Source organism: Lampetra planeri, chromosome 21 (genome assembly GCF_965212315.1).
Source record: "Lampetra planeri chromosome 21, kcLamPlan1.2.h2, whole genome shotgun sequence".
Taxonomy (NCBI): Eukaryota; Metazoa; Chordata; class Hyperoartia; order Petromyzontiformes; family Petromyzontidae; genus Lampetra; species Lampetra planeri.
Window position 1 is genome coordinate 1303333 of NC_136127.1, and position 18389 is coordinate 1321721.

At 43.8% G+C, this 18389-nt stretch overlaps 1 protein-coding gene across 4 annotated transcripts in view; it reads left to right on the forward strand.

The window, feature by feature from the left end:
- The window catches only part of IFT88 (intraflagellar transport 88), a 95059-nt gene that overhangs the window by 15761 nt on the left and 60909 nt on the right, over window positions 1-18389 (forward strand). For all 4 annotated transcript variants that reach the window (XM_078603707.1, XM_078603703.1, XM_078603704.1 and 1 more), the window contains 6 exons: window positions 1877-1967; window positions 8086-8190; window positions 10235-10337; window positions 12563-12677; window positions 15015-15246; window positions 16324-16394. In XM_078603707.1, the coding sequence (XP_078459833.1) occupies window positions 1877-1967; window positions 8086-8190; window positions 10235-10337; window positions 12563-12677; window positions 15015-15246; window positions 16324-16394 (717 nt within the window). The remainder of the gene's footprint in view (window positions 1-1876; window positions 1968-8085; window positions 8191-10234; window positions 10338-12562; window positions 12678-15014; window positions 15247-16323; window positions 16395-18389) is intronic.

Below are 18389 nucleotides of genomic sequence, written 5' to 3' on the forward strand. Positions count from 1 at the left end.
AAAGTGTTGTGGTCAGATGAGACCAAAATGGAGCTCTTTGGCATCAACTCAATTCGCCATGTTTGGAGGAGGAGGAATGCTGCCTATGACCCCAAGAACACCATCCCCACCGTCAAACATGGAGGTGGAAACATTATGCTTTGGGGGTGTTTTTATGCTAAGGGGACAGGACAACTTCACCGCATCAAAGGAACGATGGATGGGGCCATGTACCGTTAAATCTTGGGTGAGAACCTCCTTCCCTCAGCCAGGGCATTGAAAATGGGCCGTGGATGGGTATTCCAGCATGACAATGACCCAAAACACACGGCCAAGGCAACAAAGGAGTGGCTCAAGAAGAAGCACATTAAGGTCCTGGAGTGGCTTAGCCAGTCTCCAGACCTTAATCCCATAGAAAATCTGTGGAGGGAGCTGAAGGTTCGAGTTTCCAAACGTCAGCCTCGAAACCTTAATGACTTGGAGAAGATCTGCAAAGAGGAGTGGGACAAAATCCCTCCTGAGATGTGTGCAAACCTGGTGGGCAACTACAAGAAACGTCTGACCTCTGTGATTGCCAACAAGGGGTTTGCCACCAAGTACTAAGTCTTGTTTTGCAGAGGGGTCAAATACTTATTTCCCTCATTAAAATGCAAATCAATTTATACAATTTTTGACATGCGTTTTTATGGATTTTTATGTTGTTATTCTGTCTCTCACTGTTCAAATAAACCTACCATTAAAATTATAGACTGATCATTTCTTTGTCAGTGGGCAAACGTACAAAATCAGCAGGGGATCAAATACTTTTTTTCCTCACTGTACCGGTGAAATTTCCACCTGGTATAGATACAATAGGAGGCTGATTGAAGTCCAGGGATGGCGCCCTATTGGTCATGTATGTGGATGATGTGGTGATTGCTGCCCACTCTGAGAAGGAGTTGTAAATGCTACTGCTGAACCTGTAGAATGCTACTAAGTGATGGGGCCTTACCGTTAGCCCTATAAAAAATCCCCTCTCTCAACTCCCCATCAGTGATGGGGCATTTGTGGAGAGTGGAGCAGTTTCTCTACTTAGGCAGTATGCATATGTCCAGCTCCGATTTGACAGCCGAGGTCTCACTCCAAATCAGTCGAGCGGAATTATCTTTTCATCAGCTGCGTAACATTGTGTGTAAGCTACATGGCCTGTCGCTCTATACAAAGCTCCAGGTCTTCTCAGCCACAGTTATTCCCTGCCTTCTCTATGCTTGGGAAACGTGGAGGCCCCCTATAAAGGAACATCGGCACTGGTTTGAAACATTCAGGCCAGCCTGCGTACGATCCATCCTGGGTTTAAGCAGACTGGATTGTATGAGGAGTTCACAGGCCCTTGAAAGATTGGACACATTTCCATCAGTGAGCTCCTCCGGAAAATCGAGGCTGCATTGGGTGGGTCATGTTGCCCGCATGCCCAGCCACCGCATGCCCAAGCAGTTTCTGTTTGGCTGCATGAGGCTAAATGGAGCGGCAAGGGCTCGAGAAGAGATAGTCTGATGTGGTACAGAAGGCTGTGCAGCTGACTGGACTTACAGATGACTGGTACCAGCAGTGTCAAGATCACCCTCTGTGGTGGAGGTTAGTGAAGGATCCTGCTGGGGAGTTGGAGGCAGAGGAGCGACGCTCACAACAACCGAGCATAGTGCCGGGTGGTTAAAACGTAGAAAGTTGATAGTTGGTAGCACAGTTGGTGCATCTTTCAGTCATCTCAGTCAATCAACCCATGGCACCTGGGTCTGTTCCATGATCTCCTGCCAGCGGTCCTTTGACACATTACGTGGCCTCAAAGTGCACCTGGCCTGGCACAGGCGCAGTGGGGACGTCATTTCCGCTTGGTGGCGAACGGTGGTTGTTGTTGCAGGCCGGAGGAGAAGCTGAAGCAAATGGAGAAGAAGGTGATGCTGCTGGTGGAGGAGAGCGTCATGGCAGGCAGCCGTGGGGATCTGACCCTGGTTAGCACCGTACATGCATTTCCACTGCACACTTTATGATGGCGAAATTACTCGTTATCATTAATCTCTCATCAACACTGCACAACGATACCACAATGCTCACTTGCTGGAGGTGGCACATTCCTTTGTACACAGCTATTTAACTGTATACACATTGCGTAATTTTTGCGCAATGTGTATACAGTTCAATAACTGTATACACATTGCGTAATTTTTGTTTGGAATGTATTTCATTGTCTGCATTTTTCCAAAAAAATATTACTACATTCGCAGTTATTTTATTCATAGGTGCAGTACGTTAATGGTTCCAATGGAATAGAACTTAGTTGTCACAAACATACAAAAATGCTTGTTTCTGTCACGTACAAACCAGAGTAAGCTTACTCTTAGGTTTTTTCCGTAAAGTCACGCAGGTAAAAAATAAAATTAAAATTAATAAAAGGTAAGCCCCAAGCAGTATATATACAAAGTCGGGTCTCTTAGAATTTCTCTTTACTTGATACAGCAATTGTGCTGTGACGGTTCCACCTGAAGACGGAAGCTTGTGTTGCCTCCGAAACGTCGTGATTTTTATTTTACTTTTATTAATTTTAATTTTATTTTTTACCTACGTGACTTTACCGAAAAAACCTAAGAGTATGAATCCTTGCAGTCACAAAAGCTTCAAATCTAGAATCAGAGTAAGCTTGTGGGAGGTGGCTAGACATCTCAGATAATATGTGTTGGAGCAGGAAATCAGGATCGCTAAATTCAAGGGGTTCGAATCCACACAACGACCCAGGTTCACACGTGCAGCATGTGGATTGGACTTGGTCGCAAATATTTATTTCACAACTAATTTGGCTTAAGCCAGTGCCAAGGGATAGACTTTTACTAAATGCAACCCAGCTCACAGATGTCCAGTAGTTTTCACAGGTGTCTCAACAAGGTTATATAATTCAGCTCCTGGTTGAATAAAGCATAGTTACTGACTGTAAAAGTGTGTAATGTGGTATTGATTATGTTCTGGGAAACACTCAATATAGCATGCAAGTGCTCATCTGGTACTGGATGGAGTGCCTCTTGAAGTGATACTATGAGTAGAGTACGTCTGTGATATCATCTGCCAGAACTGTCTGCTAGCATCCTGCTTTGTCAGCTAGGCACATTTAAGTCCTGATAGAATGTTATTTTCACTCATGACATAACTATTGGAACAATTGTGATACTATCGGTGTAAAAACACACGTGCTTGGTGCCGCACATGTAAACTTTAGTCTTTGGGTACGATTACGCATTTGTTAAAACACACAGACCTGTACATGTAGGGTACAGAAAAGGTAACGCGTGCACCTGCAAGCTGGAAAATTCTGTAGCTTGTGTGGCATCACAGCGCGTGTTGCGTGCATGACTTAACAATCTTGCCAGGAGGAGAATTGACAGTGGGTGTTGGTGAGAATCAGCACCAATATGGCACTCTCTTGGTGAAAGCAAACATCAAACTTGAGCCATTACTGTGGCCAGGGCAGCTTGGGGCTTACCGACGTGCGTTTGCTGCACCTCTTGACAGATTCACATGCGCACTGCACCCTCTCTGTAAACGTATGGAATGTCCCAGTAGTCTGGTACTTGTAGAAAATAATACTGGTGGGCAACAGACTAAACTAAACTATTTTTTATTTTACCAGTTAAGGCCCACCGAGCTATACAGCTCTTTTTCAGAAATGATATCTCAGCGAAGTGGCTTATCATGTGGAAATTTGTAGCAGACAAATTCTTTTAAAGGCATGTTTCTAAATTTGGAGGGAAAAATCGGAGGACTCGGAGAAAAATCCACGCGACCACAGGGAGAGAGCCATGAAAGCTCCGAATATACAGGCATCAGGCTCAGGATCGAACCCATGCTTTCCTGGTCGTGGGTTCGATGGCGTCGCACCGGCACGGCCATCAAGCTCACCGTACTTGCCACTGATGTGCCACTGAGCGTACCAAATGGATACGGCCTCTCCTAAGGGGGTGACTGCTTGATTTCTATGTTTAGACTTAAAACTTTCGTGACTAACGGAGTTCATCTTCTTGGTTCTTTCAGTGAAGTCACGTAGATAGAAAACAAAAATTAAAAGCAAAAAACCCACGACGTTTCGGTCTTTTTCAGGTGGAGAGAAAAGAGGGGGCAAACCTCCAAATGTAGCTGCGTATAAGGGCTCCAGAGTGAGTGGGCGGGGGAAAGGGCTGCGTAAGAGACAGGGGGAGAGAGAGGGGGTGGGGAAGAGATAGGGGAGGGGAGGAGAGAGGGGTAGAGATGGGAGGAGGGAGGAATTGCACCTCGGTACACCCATTAGACAATGGGGGGGAGGAATGGGGCAGAGACAGGGGGAGAGAGAGGGGGTTTAAGCAGAGATGGGGGGGGAAGAGATGGGAGGGGGGGAATTGACAGGGGGAGAGAGAGAGGTGAGGCAGAGATGGGGGGGGGTAAATATGTGAGGAGGAGGGAATTGCACCTCGGTACACCCATCAGACAATGGGGGGGGTGGAGAAGGAATGGGGGATAAACAAATTCAAGTGCTCCACTTCCAATTTGATTTCGCTGCTCGGTCCCTCCAACAGTGGACGGCAGCAAGAATCGGTGGGATGCATTGAGGAGAACATGAAGCTCAGCCGCACGCTTCCATCAGCCAATCACACGTGGCTTTGGCCAAGACGGGCGATCGCTGGCACTTTTATCGGTTCCCCCCTGATGTCATTGGCTTATCGTGTAATTAACAGCTTAACTCTGCCGGCTTAATCATACGTTCTATATTTACCTGACCTGAATGCGATGGTGAGCAATTGCTGGAGGTCACAGGCAACTCATCTTATTTTGGGCAATGTGTCTCAGCAGTGCTTGGAATCTCAGTAACTCTGCCTGAACTTCAGTGTTGCAGACCGTGGAATGCTTTCATTACATCCGCCTCCCCCTTAATGACTCTTGCATCACTAGGGAAGTTTGTTTCTTTCTGAGAATAATTGTAAGCCTCAAACATGCACTAAATCAACGTTTTTAATTATAAACTATTTAAAATATACAATGTGTTTCAAGGGTATTAAAAGTAGAACATTTTTGTAAATATTAAGTATTATTAATTTCTATTTTTTTTATGTAGACCACAGACAACATATTTAATAACATTGCACAAATACACGTGGATGATCAGAATGGGAAAGGGTTACTAGTCAATATGATATCTCTAACTGAAATGTTCTGATCAAAGTGTTCCTCTTCCTGTCTCTCAGTGTAAGCATGCACCTCTCCACGATTGTTGTTGATGTGCTTTTTCAACATTTGTTCCATCTTCTTTGTCAACGACCACGTTTGTGATTCATTGTATTGTTTATTCTTTGGTTCTTTCGGTAAAGTCACGTATAAAGATAAAATAATAAATAAAATTAAATACTAGCATACGACGTTTCGATTGCAACACAAGCAATCATCATCAGGTATAAATTAAATAGAAACACAAATCTAGTATACTTAGAAATGTAATGTAATACAACAGAGAGTCGGATAACATAAAAGTCAACACCCTATCTGGTTGATTACGTTCTTCCTGAGAATGCTAAATTTGAGAGAGAGATTAAACACAGAACCAGAAACATAGACAGACATATAAGCAGACAGATATCACAGAGATACATAGAGATAGAGCAAAAATAGGCACAAAGAGACACTACGCCTTTGTGTCGAGGCCTTAAATAGAGAAAGGGGGGGGGCGGGGGTGGGGAGAGAGGGAGGGGTTAGAGAAATTAGCATGTCCATGAGTGGAAACGGTGAGTGGCAAGGTGTAAAAAGCTTGAGAGAGGGGGGCAGGGGCGGAGAGAGGGGTTAGAGAAATTAGCATGTCAATGAGTAGCACGATGAGTGGTACGGTACGAAAGCTTGAAAAAATTAGGAGGCAGCGAGAGAGACACACTAAATTATCTAACCTAGCAAAAATTTCGAAATGTAATGCAATGCAACACAGAGGGTCGGTCAACACACAATTAACGCATAGCCTGGTTGATTACGTTCTTTCAAAGATTGCTAAATTAGAAGTTAAGTGTGAAATCTGAAAAAACACAGACACGAAGACCGATACACAAGCAGAGAGAGACAACGAAAAAACCCAGAGAGAGAGAGAAATAACTAACTTAAAACTTCCCCGTAGAAGTGGTTCAAACTTGATTTGGAGCTTTCGTGACTGCAGGAATTATTCTTTGGTTCTTTCGGTAAAGTCACATATAAAGATAAAATAATAAATTAAATTAAATACTAGCATACGACGTTTCAATTGCAACACAAGCAATCATCATCAGGTATAAATTAAATAGAAACACAAATCTAGTATACTTAGAAATGTAATGTAATACAACAGAGAGTCGGATAACATAACAGTCAACACCCTATCTGGTTGATTACGTTCTTCCTGAGAATGCTAAATTTGAGAGAGAGATTAAACACAGAACCAGAAACATAGACAGACATATAAGCAGACAGATATCACAGAGATACATAGAGAGAGAGCAAACATAGGCACAAAGAGACACTACGCCTCTGTGTCGAGGCCTTAAATAGAGAAAGGGGGGGGGGGGCGGGGGCGGGGAGAGAGGGAGGGGTTAGAGAAATTAGCATGTCCATGAGTGGAAACGGTGAGTGGCAAGGTGTAAAAAGCTTGAGAGTGGGGGGCAGGGGCGGAGAGAGAGGGGTTAGAGAAATTAGCATGTAAATGAGTAGTACGATGAGTGGTACGGTACGAAAGCTTGAAAAAATATAATTCCTGCAGTCACGAAAGCTCCAAATCAATTTTGAACCACTTCTACGAGGAAGTTTTAAGTTAGTTTTTTTTCTCTCTCTCTCTCTGGGTTTTTTCGTTGTCTCTCTCTGCTTGTGTATCGGTCTTCGTGTCTGTGTTTTTTCAAATTTCACACTTAACTTCTAATTTAGCAATCTTTGGAAGAACGTAATCAACCAGGCTATGCGTTAATTGTGTGTTGACCGACCCTCTGTGTTGCATTGCATTACATTTCGAAATTTTTGCTAGGTTAGTTAATTTAGTGTGTCTCTCTCCCTGCCTCCAAATTTTTTCAAGCCTTCGTACCGTACCACTCATCGTGCTACTCATTGACATGCTAATTTCTCTAACCCGTTTCTCTCCGCCCCTGCCCCCCTCTCTCAAGCTTTTTACACCTTGCCACTAGGGGTCGGCACGGTTTGAACCGACTCAAACTAGTTTCAAATTGAGCAATCCAAACCAAACCAGCGACGACTGAACCAAACCAAACCAAAACCAAACCAAACTAAGCTAAACCAAACCTCTTAAGTTGGCTTGAACCAAACTAGTTTGAGCCGGTTCCACCCTGTCCGAGCCAAACCGAGTCGGTTTTCGTAGCCCCAAACCAAACCGAACCAGTTCAAACAGAGCCAAACCAAACCGATTTGGTTCGGTTCAAACCGCGGTTTGGTGGTTTGAGCCAAACCGTGCCGACCCCTACTTGCCACTCACCGTTTCCACTCATGGACATGCTAATTTCTCTAACCCCTCCCTCTCTCCCCACCCCCGCCCCCCCCTTTCTCTATTTAAGGCCTCGACACAAAGGCGTAGTGTCTCTTTGTGCCTATGTTTGCTCACTATGTATCTCTGTGATATCTGTCTGCTTATATGTCTGTCTATGTTTCTGGTTCTGTGTTTAATCTCTCTCTCAAATTTAGCATTCTCAGGAAGAACGTAATCAACCAGATAGGGTGTTGACTGTTATGTTATCCGACTCTCTGTTGTATTACATTACATTTCTAAGTATACTAGATTTGTGTTTCTATTTAATTTATACCTGATGATGATTGCTTGTGTTGCAATCGAAACGTCGTATGCTAGTATTTAATTTAATTTATTATTTTATCTTTATACGTGACTTTACCGAAAGAACCAAAGAATAATTCCTGCAGTCACGAAAGCTCCAAATCATTGTATTGTTGTGTTGTAACGTTCTGACCTGCCCCTCCTTGACATCTGTGAAAAAGAGCTTTATAGCTCATCAGATTCCTCGAGTATAGATACATTTGGATGATTCTGCCCTCCCGAGCTACAGAAACGAGTATCGGTGGTGGGCGTTGTCACGAATGCAGGCGCTGGAGAAAGCGAAGGATGCGGGGCGCAAGGAGAGGACGCTGGTTAGAGAGCGTGAGCAGGCGGCAGCCAGCGACAACACTAACCTCGACCTCACCTACGCCGTGAGCACCGCACGCAGCACGTTCAGTGGGCAGCCTTCAATCGCTGCAGAAAAGGGCATGGATGACAGATGTGATCGCTCTTCTTTCATCGATGGATAATGAAGAACAGTCAGCTACATGACTGCTGCAGCTACTAGAGCCCACACTGCCTATTCACATACCGTGGATCACATGATCCAACACTGCCCGCACTGCCTATTCATAGACCATGGATCACATGATCCATCACTGCCCCCACCGCCTATTCACAGACCATGAAACACATGATCCAGCACTGCCCACACTGCCGATTCATGGGTAATATCGCCGATATCCACCAAGCCTCCACAGAGCATATTGAATGGCTAATATCATCGATGTACACGTCATGTTACTAGTTTCACCTTGCCATACAAAAAAATAAGTACGTTCGCTTGACGCAGCATGCTCGCCATCCTGCACACACAACCGACACCCACGTCATCATCAATCTTATTAACATCGATGTCAGTTTATCAACATTCATCAACTCGGTTTGTTTTTGATGACCAAGTCGTGTCTATATTTGGCTGACCTCACTCAATGACTTTTGGCAGCCAGCGCTTTGAACAAATGACCAAAATAACTTTTGGTAGGGTCACACTTCAAATGTGGAGATCTTATAGAAGAAGCTGACAATCACCTTTGGAACCTCTTTGCCAGTAAAAAATATGATAATTGGTTTTTTACCCTTCTATCTGGCAACAAAACTGACACCTTTTTTTACAAGGAGTCATGTTTGCATAGACCACAATACCTGCAGCGATAATGCAAACAAAAAACACAACTCTGATAATGTATGCACTGTCCTTGAAGTTGATTGGTCCACACCCGAGACAGCTTTCCTTAGAGCCTAGTCTCACATGGTGTTGGACATGGTGTTGGACCAGATGACGCCTTTTGGCGTCATCTGGTCCAACACCATGTGAGACTAGGCTCTAAGGAAAGCTGTCTCGGGTGTGGACCAATCAACTTCAAGGACAGTGCATACATTATCAGAGTTGTGTTTTTTGTTTGCATTATCGCAAACAAAAAACAATTATCAAGCTGACAATCATTTACGATTGGGATCAGATCCAGTAAGATTTTTGTCAGTGAATTGGGTGATCAATCTATGATGATGATGGAAATCAAAAGCAGATCACATTATGATTGGCGTATTAGCTTATATTCTTTCCTTTAAAATTGAGAGGTCATAACAGTCATTTCCATTGATAATTACCATGACTTCCTTTATTTTTTCAGATTCCAGATATGTTACACAATTGACACTTGACCTCTGTCATGCACATTAATCCCTACGTACGAAAAAGTAATCTACCTTCCTCCACATTGTCATCTCACAATCTTACTCGTGATGGAGGTGTAGGCACACCGCTCTCCGCTTAGCTTTGGAAAATCCCACCACGTATAAAATTGCCAAATGCAGCAGTTTTCCAGCCAAGGTCTTGGTTAACAAACCTGCATTGTCTGCATAATCCAAATATATCAAGGTGATTTTTTAAAATGTATTATTTTGGGATGTGGTCGTCACTGGTGTGACAGCGTTGGGTTTTCCCATCCTTCGTTGTGCCAAGAAGGCGGTGGTGCCACCCTGTCTCCTTGAACTGATTGTTTTCGATTGTCCACTTGAAGGTTTTATTTTTTAAGGACAACTTGTGAAAATTTGCGATTGTCAATTCAGTTCTACTTGATTCTGCTCAAGATGTCCTCGATTATAAGGCTGCTTTTCTTGAAATTTGTATTGAGGGTATTTCGGCCAATATTTGGTGCGTCCGCTCATTCTCCACTTTGCTATCGACAACTAGAAATGTGGATGTGGTAATGGCAGTGACACCTTGATTGATAGACTTAAGTAGAGGAAACAACACATGTCTTTGTAGATATGTTAGTTCTTCTATTTGGTAATATATTCACTCAAGTGCACTTGTGAATTGTACTTGACGGACATTCATTTGTCATATCATAATTTGCTGCGATTGACTCGTGATGTTTGTGTCATTGTGAACTGTTTCTTATCGTACAGGTGATGTTTAACTTGGGTAACCAGTACGCTGCTAATGAAATGTACTCAGAGGCACTGAGTACCTACCAAGTAATTATCAAGAACAAGATGTTCAGTAGTGCAGGTGAGTGCCTCATTTGCCTTGTAGGTGTGTTGCCTAATAATCATTGGTTAAACATCGCTGACTTCGAGTTAATTTGCTGTCAAATACGGTAAGTCCTCACTTAACGTGTGTGCACATAACGTGTTTTCACTCTAACACGGTTTATCTATTGGGGAACACCTTTTGCGCAACGTGGAATGCGTCTCTTATAACGCGGAACGCACCCCATTATAGCACGGTTTCTGAGCTGATCGACGACACAACTACTTTCTTGAGCTGCTAGGCTGAGCCATATGGGCATTACTGGGTAAATGTGTGGAATGACGCCGTACTTAGCGGCGTACCCTCATCTCAGTATTTTTGTTTTTGTTAATTATTTGTATTGATCCAACCAGGGGGGGGGGGTGGTGTACAACTTCTGCGACAGGTGAGTGGTGCATAGCGGCATCGGTGGCTCGGACAGACAACCAACGCTGACGTTTAGGACCGTACGTAGCATTGTGTAGTACGTGCGTCAGATCCCCTTTCTTCCGGGAAGGAAGGGGGAAAGATGGGGGCGGGGAGTCAGTCTTATTTCAGGTTCAGTCAAGTCGACTCTGGGTCTCTGGAGTGGCAGTCACGAGGGGGGCCCAGATTTGGGTGAACTCCCCTTCCCTATTCCTCAGCTTCAGACTCAGGTGTTCTAACGCTGCTAGGGCGAATAGGGAGTTATGCCAGAGGGTTAATGAGGGGGCCCCATGATTTTTCCAGGAGCTCAGGATGGTTTTTCTAACTGGAATGTTGAATGCTTAGAGAAGAGTGTGTTGGTGCCTGGTGATGCCTTCGAGTTTAAGGCCCAGGAGGGAGGATTCACCTCATCTCAAGTCTTTTGTCCCACCATAGGAGGACTGCAGGCTCATTTTATTGTGCAAATGTGATTCACATTTGCATTGATTTATTTATGCTCCGCAATGTATTTACAGTAATTCCTCGCTGAACGCATTTATTCGCTTCACGCGCCACTTTTCAGGAACGCATCTACTGCATTAAATAAGGAAGTACTCTAAATGTATTCTGTGGTAATCAGGTAAATAATAATGTTTCGTCTTGAAATTTTGGGTAACGACAATCAAAGCATGTAGTTAACTAGGCAAGCCCTTTTTTGGGTTTATCTTTTGCAAGACGCCACATGGGCTTTCATAGCTACATAGGCTTCTTTTAAATTTGTCTGCAGATCATTTTCAATGTGGATTTAATCCACGACTGACACATAATTGACTAGTTTTGGCATTTATGTTATAGTCATTTCCAGCAGCCGGTTAGGAGGTCATGAACAACTTTATAACATGAATTTCCATGAACATCAAGCTACCATAAACCATTAACACTCCTGAATCATACACAATGAAAAACTGTAAATAATAAACGGTCATTCAAAATGAATAACGCTAATCCATGAACAACTCCACACTAAACCATTAACGATCATAAACTATCATAAACTATTGACAGCTAAACATCTTGGGAACCACTTTGTTGTATATCAGGATGTGAAAGAGCATTGTGTTGCTATGTTGTTCTCATTCCTTAGAAGGGATGAAGCCACTATGCAGTTGTCAAGTTTTATAGTCATGACAATGTTAAAGGCCACCCTAATCCTTTTTTTATTGGTGGCTGGATGAGGATGCTGATGGATCAGGGTACTGAACATAAATAATACATAGCCTCTTCTGGGTGAGCGAGTTATTGTAGAAATTCGCACAATACCATGCAGATTCTGTTTCAATTGTTAGTATTTGGATTTTATACGCGAGTGTGTCTACTCATAACAAGTATAGCAGAGGTGGGACAAAGTCATTGTTATGCAAGTCCAAGTCGAGTCGCAAGTCATCAAATTCATGACTCGAGTCTGACTCGAGTCCAAGTCACATGACTCGAGTCCACATCTCATAGGTGGGACAAAGTCATTGTTATGCAAGTCCAAGTCGAGTCGCAAGTCATCAAATTCATGACTCGAGTCTGACTCGAGTCCAAGTCACATGACTCGAGTCCACACCTCTGAAGTATAGTATTATACAAATAACAGTCTCCTGGGTAATATCTCATGATTAAATGGTACTTCAATTACTATTTTGGTATGATTAACTAGCTCTGCATATTACTTGCTCATGCCTTCACTACTTTTTTTGGTAATTACAGATTTATTTTGTCACGGTGTTTTAAAAACTGAAATTTCATGTATGGTTGTGTCTGTGTGTGTGCATCAGGTCGGTTGAAGGTGAACATGGCCAATGTTTACCTCAAGCAAAAGAACTTCCCAAAGGCAATCAAGTTCTATCGCATGGCCCTGGACCAGGTGCCGTCCAGCCAGCGAGAGATGAGGTGATGATAACTTATAAATACAATCGGTTATTGTTATTATTATTATTGCTACGTTCAGCCTCTGCTCTTGGCTGAGATTACTTATTATTTCACGTGGTTGCTGAGCTTAGAGCCAAGGGACATTCCAACATCAAACGGCCGGTGCAAATAGCACCGTCAAAGATATAACAAATGAGAGTTAAAACATTTCTTAAATTGAGCAAGGTTTTTCTAAGAGCTTTGGAAAAAAGACCTGCAGTGTTGTATATTGAGTTGCCGAGTGGGTGGGTGACTGAGTTAGTGGCTAAGTGAACGATTGGATAGCTGAGTTAGTGAGTTGGTGAGTGAGTGGGTGGGTGAGTGGATGGGTGGGTGAACGTGTGTGTGTTTTGTGACCTGTACTGTGATGGTTGAACAGACTGTGGATGAGATGCAACGGGCAGTCTGGTATACCGAGTTGTCAGCGTGCGTGGAGCAAGCAATGAGTGAAGTTCACGGAAACAGTGACCATGGTTGTAGTAGCGATAGAAGAGTGATAAGGAGGTGACTGACCACCGGTGAGCGAGTGACTGAATTGAATGGGTGACTGCCGGCTTTATTTGCATTGAATGCTATTGAGTGCAGCAAGGTAGGAGCTGTCTACTCCATCTGAGCTAAGCATGATGGCACACCACTAGTCTAGAACTTTGGAGGCAAAGGTTGGTGGAACGCACAAGCAAGTAGAACACGAAAACCCACTGCGTTACAAAGGGTGTTCGTTCGTGCGAATCTTTGAGTATTACACCTCGTATAAGCTTCCTCATATTTTATTTAAAAATAAACATTATATTATGTTCTAGATTTGAATCTTTCGTGACTGCAAGGATTCATACTCTTAGGTTTTTTCGGTAAAGTCACGTAGGTAGAAATAAATAATAATAATAAAAATACTATAAATAATAGAAATAAAAATTATAAATCACGACGTGATTTACTGTAACCAGCTGTGACGGTCCCACCTGATGACAGAGACTTGTGTTGCCTCTGAAACGGCGTGATATATACTTTTTATTTCTACTATTATTTATATTTTTATATTTTATTATTTATTTTTACCTACGTGACTTTACCGAGAAAACCTAAGAGTATCATATTATGTTTTTAATATAATTTAGATGTCTAATTATTATTGTAATCTTAACAGGCTAGATGTAATGGTATTATGCTATCATTTCCAGAATCTGATTGAAAGCATTAATATGGTTGATTGTAGAGGAACCTTTTATAAACCCAGCTTTCACATATGGTCAGTTGGCCTATACAATTATATGTATGAACTTGTGTTGATCTTCTTTCGCACTGTATGTAGCCAACCGTGCTAATCAGAGGTGTGGGGGAAGAACAACAAACTAAACACAAAAATCTATTCTAAAGAAATGAGTTTTCAATATAGATTATTTAAAAGTGCATAGCTCCAGTCTCTTCCTAATATTGAAAGGAAGAGCATTCCAGATGACCGCAGAAGCGCATCTGAAAGCGCGCGATGCAGTTACCATATTTTTTCGATGATTAGCAAAGGCCGCTGCGATGGTTTATGTTCCTTGACAAGATCAGCGAGGTATTGTGATTCATTTGTGACAAGCACCTTTGTGTGTAATAAGCGTGACCTGTTGCAATAATTTTTAAGGACAATTTGTATCCATCTGATGAGTGGCTAATTGGTCTATAAAGCCAGTGTTATAATCCCGTATGAACTGAAGAACGATTCTGTGATCAAGGTATTTGATTTCAGTGTAAACATTTAGTAAATAATCTTGATTTGAAGCAAAGAATTGTATTTAGTAAATAGGTCCACTTATTTTGTTCCAACAACTGGTGTCACTTCTCTGATAATGTCCGCACTTACACCATCTGGTTACCCCAGGAGTTTTCCCCTATTATATAATTGTGAAGGGCAGCATTTACTTTCTCATCGTGAATCAAATACTATTTTTGCCATATCAGTGTCTTACCCATGCTTATTAAACCTTTTCCCATTGCGATATGACTGCAAGTTGCAGGCTGTGGTGCCGTTCACCGCTGAATCTCGGAATGCACAAGCGGTTCAGAGTTAGTTTGATTTAGAAAGGCATAGCGCCGCTGATTTTAAAGGCATTCTACTCACAGCAAAGAACTGTAGCGACACGACCACCGCACTCTATGATAGCTGGCGCCAAACTGTCACACGCCCTCCCGCATGGCCTTGTGGGATCCTCGGTACCAATAAAGTTATTCTATTTTAGTTTACGTTACATTTAAAGTTGTGCATATTAACTTTACTCCTGTTAAAAAAATAACACGGTGTTGCTGCCTCGCTCTCAACCTCTGCGCCTCCCGCAGGATGAAGATAATGCAGAACATTGGCGTGGCGTTCTTGCGCGTGGGCCATTACACCGAGGCGGTGTCGGCTTTCGAGCACATCATGAGCGAGAGCCCCGATCTGCGCGCTGCCTTCAACCTGACGCTCTGCTACTTTGCGCTGGGCGAGCACGAGCGCATCAAGCGAGCCTTCCAGCGCCTCGTCGCCGTGCCCCTTGGTGTCGGGGATGAGGACCGCTACACGCCACACAACGTGAGCTCAGCGCTCGCATCGTCACTCGCTCTCATAACTATGATCGTTGTTGTTACGCTTGTTTAGCGAGGAAAGCCTCAAATCCCCGAAACTCTGCCTCGAGTTTGCTTAGTTTTAGGTGACATGCGCAGGTGAGTAAACTGCAAAGTGGGGCTCAAGATAATTTGACCAAAACTAAAGTTAATAAATACAATAATGCACAAGGACACAACTGGAAAATACAGTGGAGTAAGCTGAAAATAAAAATCTATAAAAATATACAATGCAACTGGTATGGACCAGACATACCTATGCTGAAAAAATACTCAGCAAATTGCTCAGTTGGGATTACACAGAGTAGGCTACTCGTACAAAAGAGTATTCAGACTCATTGAGGCTTTTCTGGACAAATAAGCGTGATAAAATAATGACAGAAATAATAACATGTATGCCTAGGACAGTTATTGGAGGCACGAGAAGGGATTCCGTTCATTGGTAAACACTCATGTCAAGAGTATCAGCCAATGGAGGGAAGATGTGCAGGAGGTTCACTGTGGAGATAGAGCGTTTAATTAGCTCATGTGCAAGTTCTTGTTGTATTGATGCATGGCAGTAACGTGAGGGATGGTGATGACTTGGGAAGACTTTCATCCAGCAGTGGATTGATCATGGCTAGTGATGATAATTAAGTGAACACAGCTTACTTGCACATGCTGTTTTCTTGCGTGTGTTTGTGGGTTCTTGTATGCATGTTACATGAGGAGCGGTAGTTGTAGCGGTTAGTGCGCTGCACCACAAACCCGGCAACCGGGTTTAACTCCCACTCACGGCCGACACTTGTGTCGATTATCTGAACCGGTCCTGGACCTCCCCTAGATGGACTCAGCCACAAATGGGTACCTGGTGCAATGTGTAAACATTACTACTAGGGAGACAATGGCCGTCGGGCATGGGGCTAGCCACCCATCCCCTTGTGTGCCGTACCGGCCTTCATAAGTGCTACTCACGAACAGCACTTGCCCCAAAAGTCTGTCAAGGCTATACGGGAAATCTTTGTTGTTTTTTATGTGCGTGTGTCCATATCTGTGTGGATTGCAGGATGATCCGCACACTAACTTGGTGATAGACGCCATCAAGAATGATATGCTGCGGCAAATGGAGAGGGAGAGGTGAGGTCGGAAAAATATCGAAAGGGAAACCCCCATGAAGCACGAACGACCGAAAACTAATATTTTGAGAGGTCGTGAGTGACCCTCGATTCCTCGCAGTAATCAGGGGGAGGAGTGGCATGGCTTAAATAAAAATATGTCCATGGGACCATTTTACCAGTTCTAGATTTGAAGCTTTCGTGACTGCAAGGATTTATATTCTTAGGTTTTTTCGGTAAAGTCACGTAGGTAAAACATTAAAATTAATGAAAGTAAAATAAAATAAAAATCACGACGTTTCGGAGGCAACACAAGTCTCCGTCATCAGGTGGGACCGTCACAGCCAGATTTGCTGCATCAAGTGAGGCAATGATTCAAGATGTAATCCCTTAAAAGCAAGTTGAGGGGGGAGGAGAGGGGGGCGGAGCTCATCAGAATGTGGTAGCCAATGAATGGAACGTATCGGGAGGGAGGGGGGCGGGGCTCAAAGACGGCACGACGTGCCACGTAGAACGCATCGGGAGGGGGAGGGGGGGCGGGGCCAAAAGAATGCACGACGTGGTACACGTCGACGGCGTGGACGTGGTTGTGCGCAAGCAACTACTGCTGCACACGCCAACGCATTGGACAGAGAGGGGGAGGGGAGGCCAAAAGAGAGTGTGGTGCAAGTGTACGTGGACATGTGTGTGTACAAGCACCTGTTGATACACATGATAGAAAAGAACGAAAATGCCCATGTTTATACCAGTGCTGGCTGAACAATGAAGAGAGTACTGTTAAACACTGGGGATGTTAACACTCGGTAAAGTAAAGTAAAATAGTGCCTGTCAGATAAGATGGTCCAAAAATGTGTAATTAAGTCTTTTTTGCGTGGTTGATAACATCTTTCCAAAACTTAGTAATCATTGGAAAGATGTTATCAACCACGCAAAAAAGACTTAATTACACATTTTTGGACCATCTTATCTGACAGGCACTATTTTACTTTACTTTACCGAGTGTTAACATCCCCAGTGTTTAATAGTACTCTCTTCATTGTTCAGCCAGCACTGGTATAAACATGGGCATTTTCGTTCTTTTCTATCATGTGTATCAACAGGTGCTTGTACACACACATGTCCACGTACACTTGCACCACACTCTCTTTTGGCCTCCCCTCCCCCTCTCTGTCCAATGCGTTGGCGTGTGCAGCAGTAGTTGCTTGCGCACAGCCACGTCCACGCCGTCGACGTGTACCACGTCGTGCATTCTTTTGGCCCCGCCCCCCCTTCCCCTCCCGATGCGTTCTACGTGGCACGTCGTGCCGTCTTTGAGCCCCGCCCCCCTCCCTCCCGATACGTTCCATTCATTGGCTACCACATTCTGATGAGCTCCGCCCCCCTCTCCTCCCCCCTCAACTTGCTTTTAAGGGATTACATCTTGAATCATTGCCTCACTTGATGCAGCAAATCTGGCTGTGACGGTCCCACCTGATGACGGAGACTTGTGTTGCCTCCGAAACGTCGTGATTTTTATTTTATTTTACTTTCATTAATTTTAATGTTTTACCTATGTGACTTTACCGAAAAAACCTAAGAATACATTTTACCAGTATTCAAAATGAGTCCGCCTCCGCTTATATTGCCGCAGGTGCGGCTAGGCTCTGCCTCCGGCCACGCCCTTTTCGTGGAACTTTCTAGCCGGTTCTCGGAGTTTCTCGGCCGGCCCTGCCCTTCACCTTTGGCCTAGATACCTCTCCCTTTGGGGATTGGATAATGTTTATAATGATGCCTGTACCCGTGCTTCCCTTTTCCAACCAGTAGATGTCACTATCTCATTGCAAAGGTTTAAAATGGCCGTAGCCCAAGTGTCAGCAGCATGGGCGGGGCAGTTAATGTTAATGTAAATGATGGTAGTAGTGGGCAACGACGGCGCTGGTGGTGGGTTTCCACCAATGAAAGGGCTGCCAGGTAAAGGTTAAACATGGGTGTAAATCAGGTGTAGCAGCATGGGCGGGGCAGCTAATGTTAATGAAGT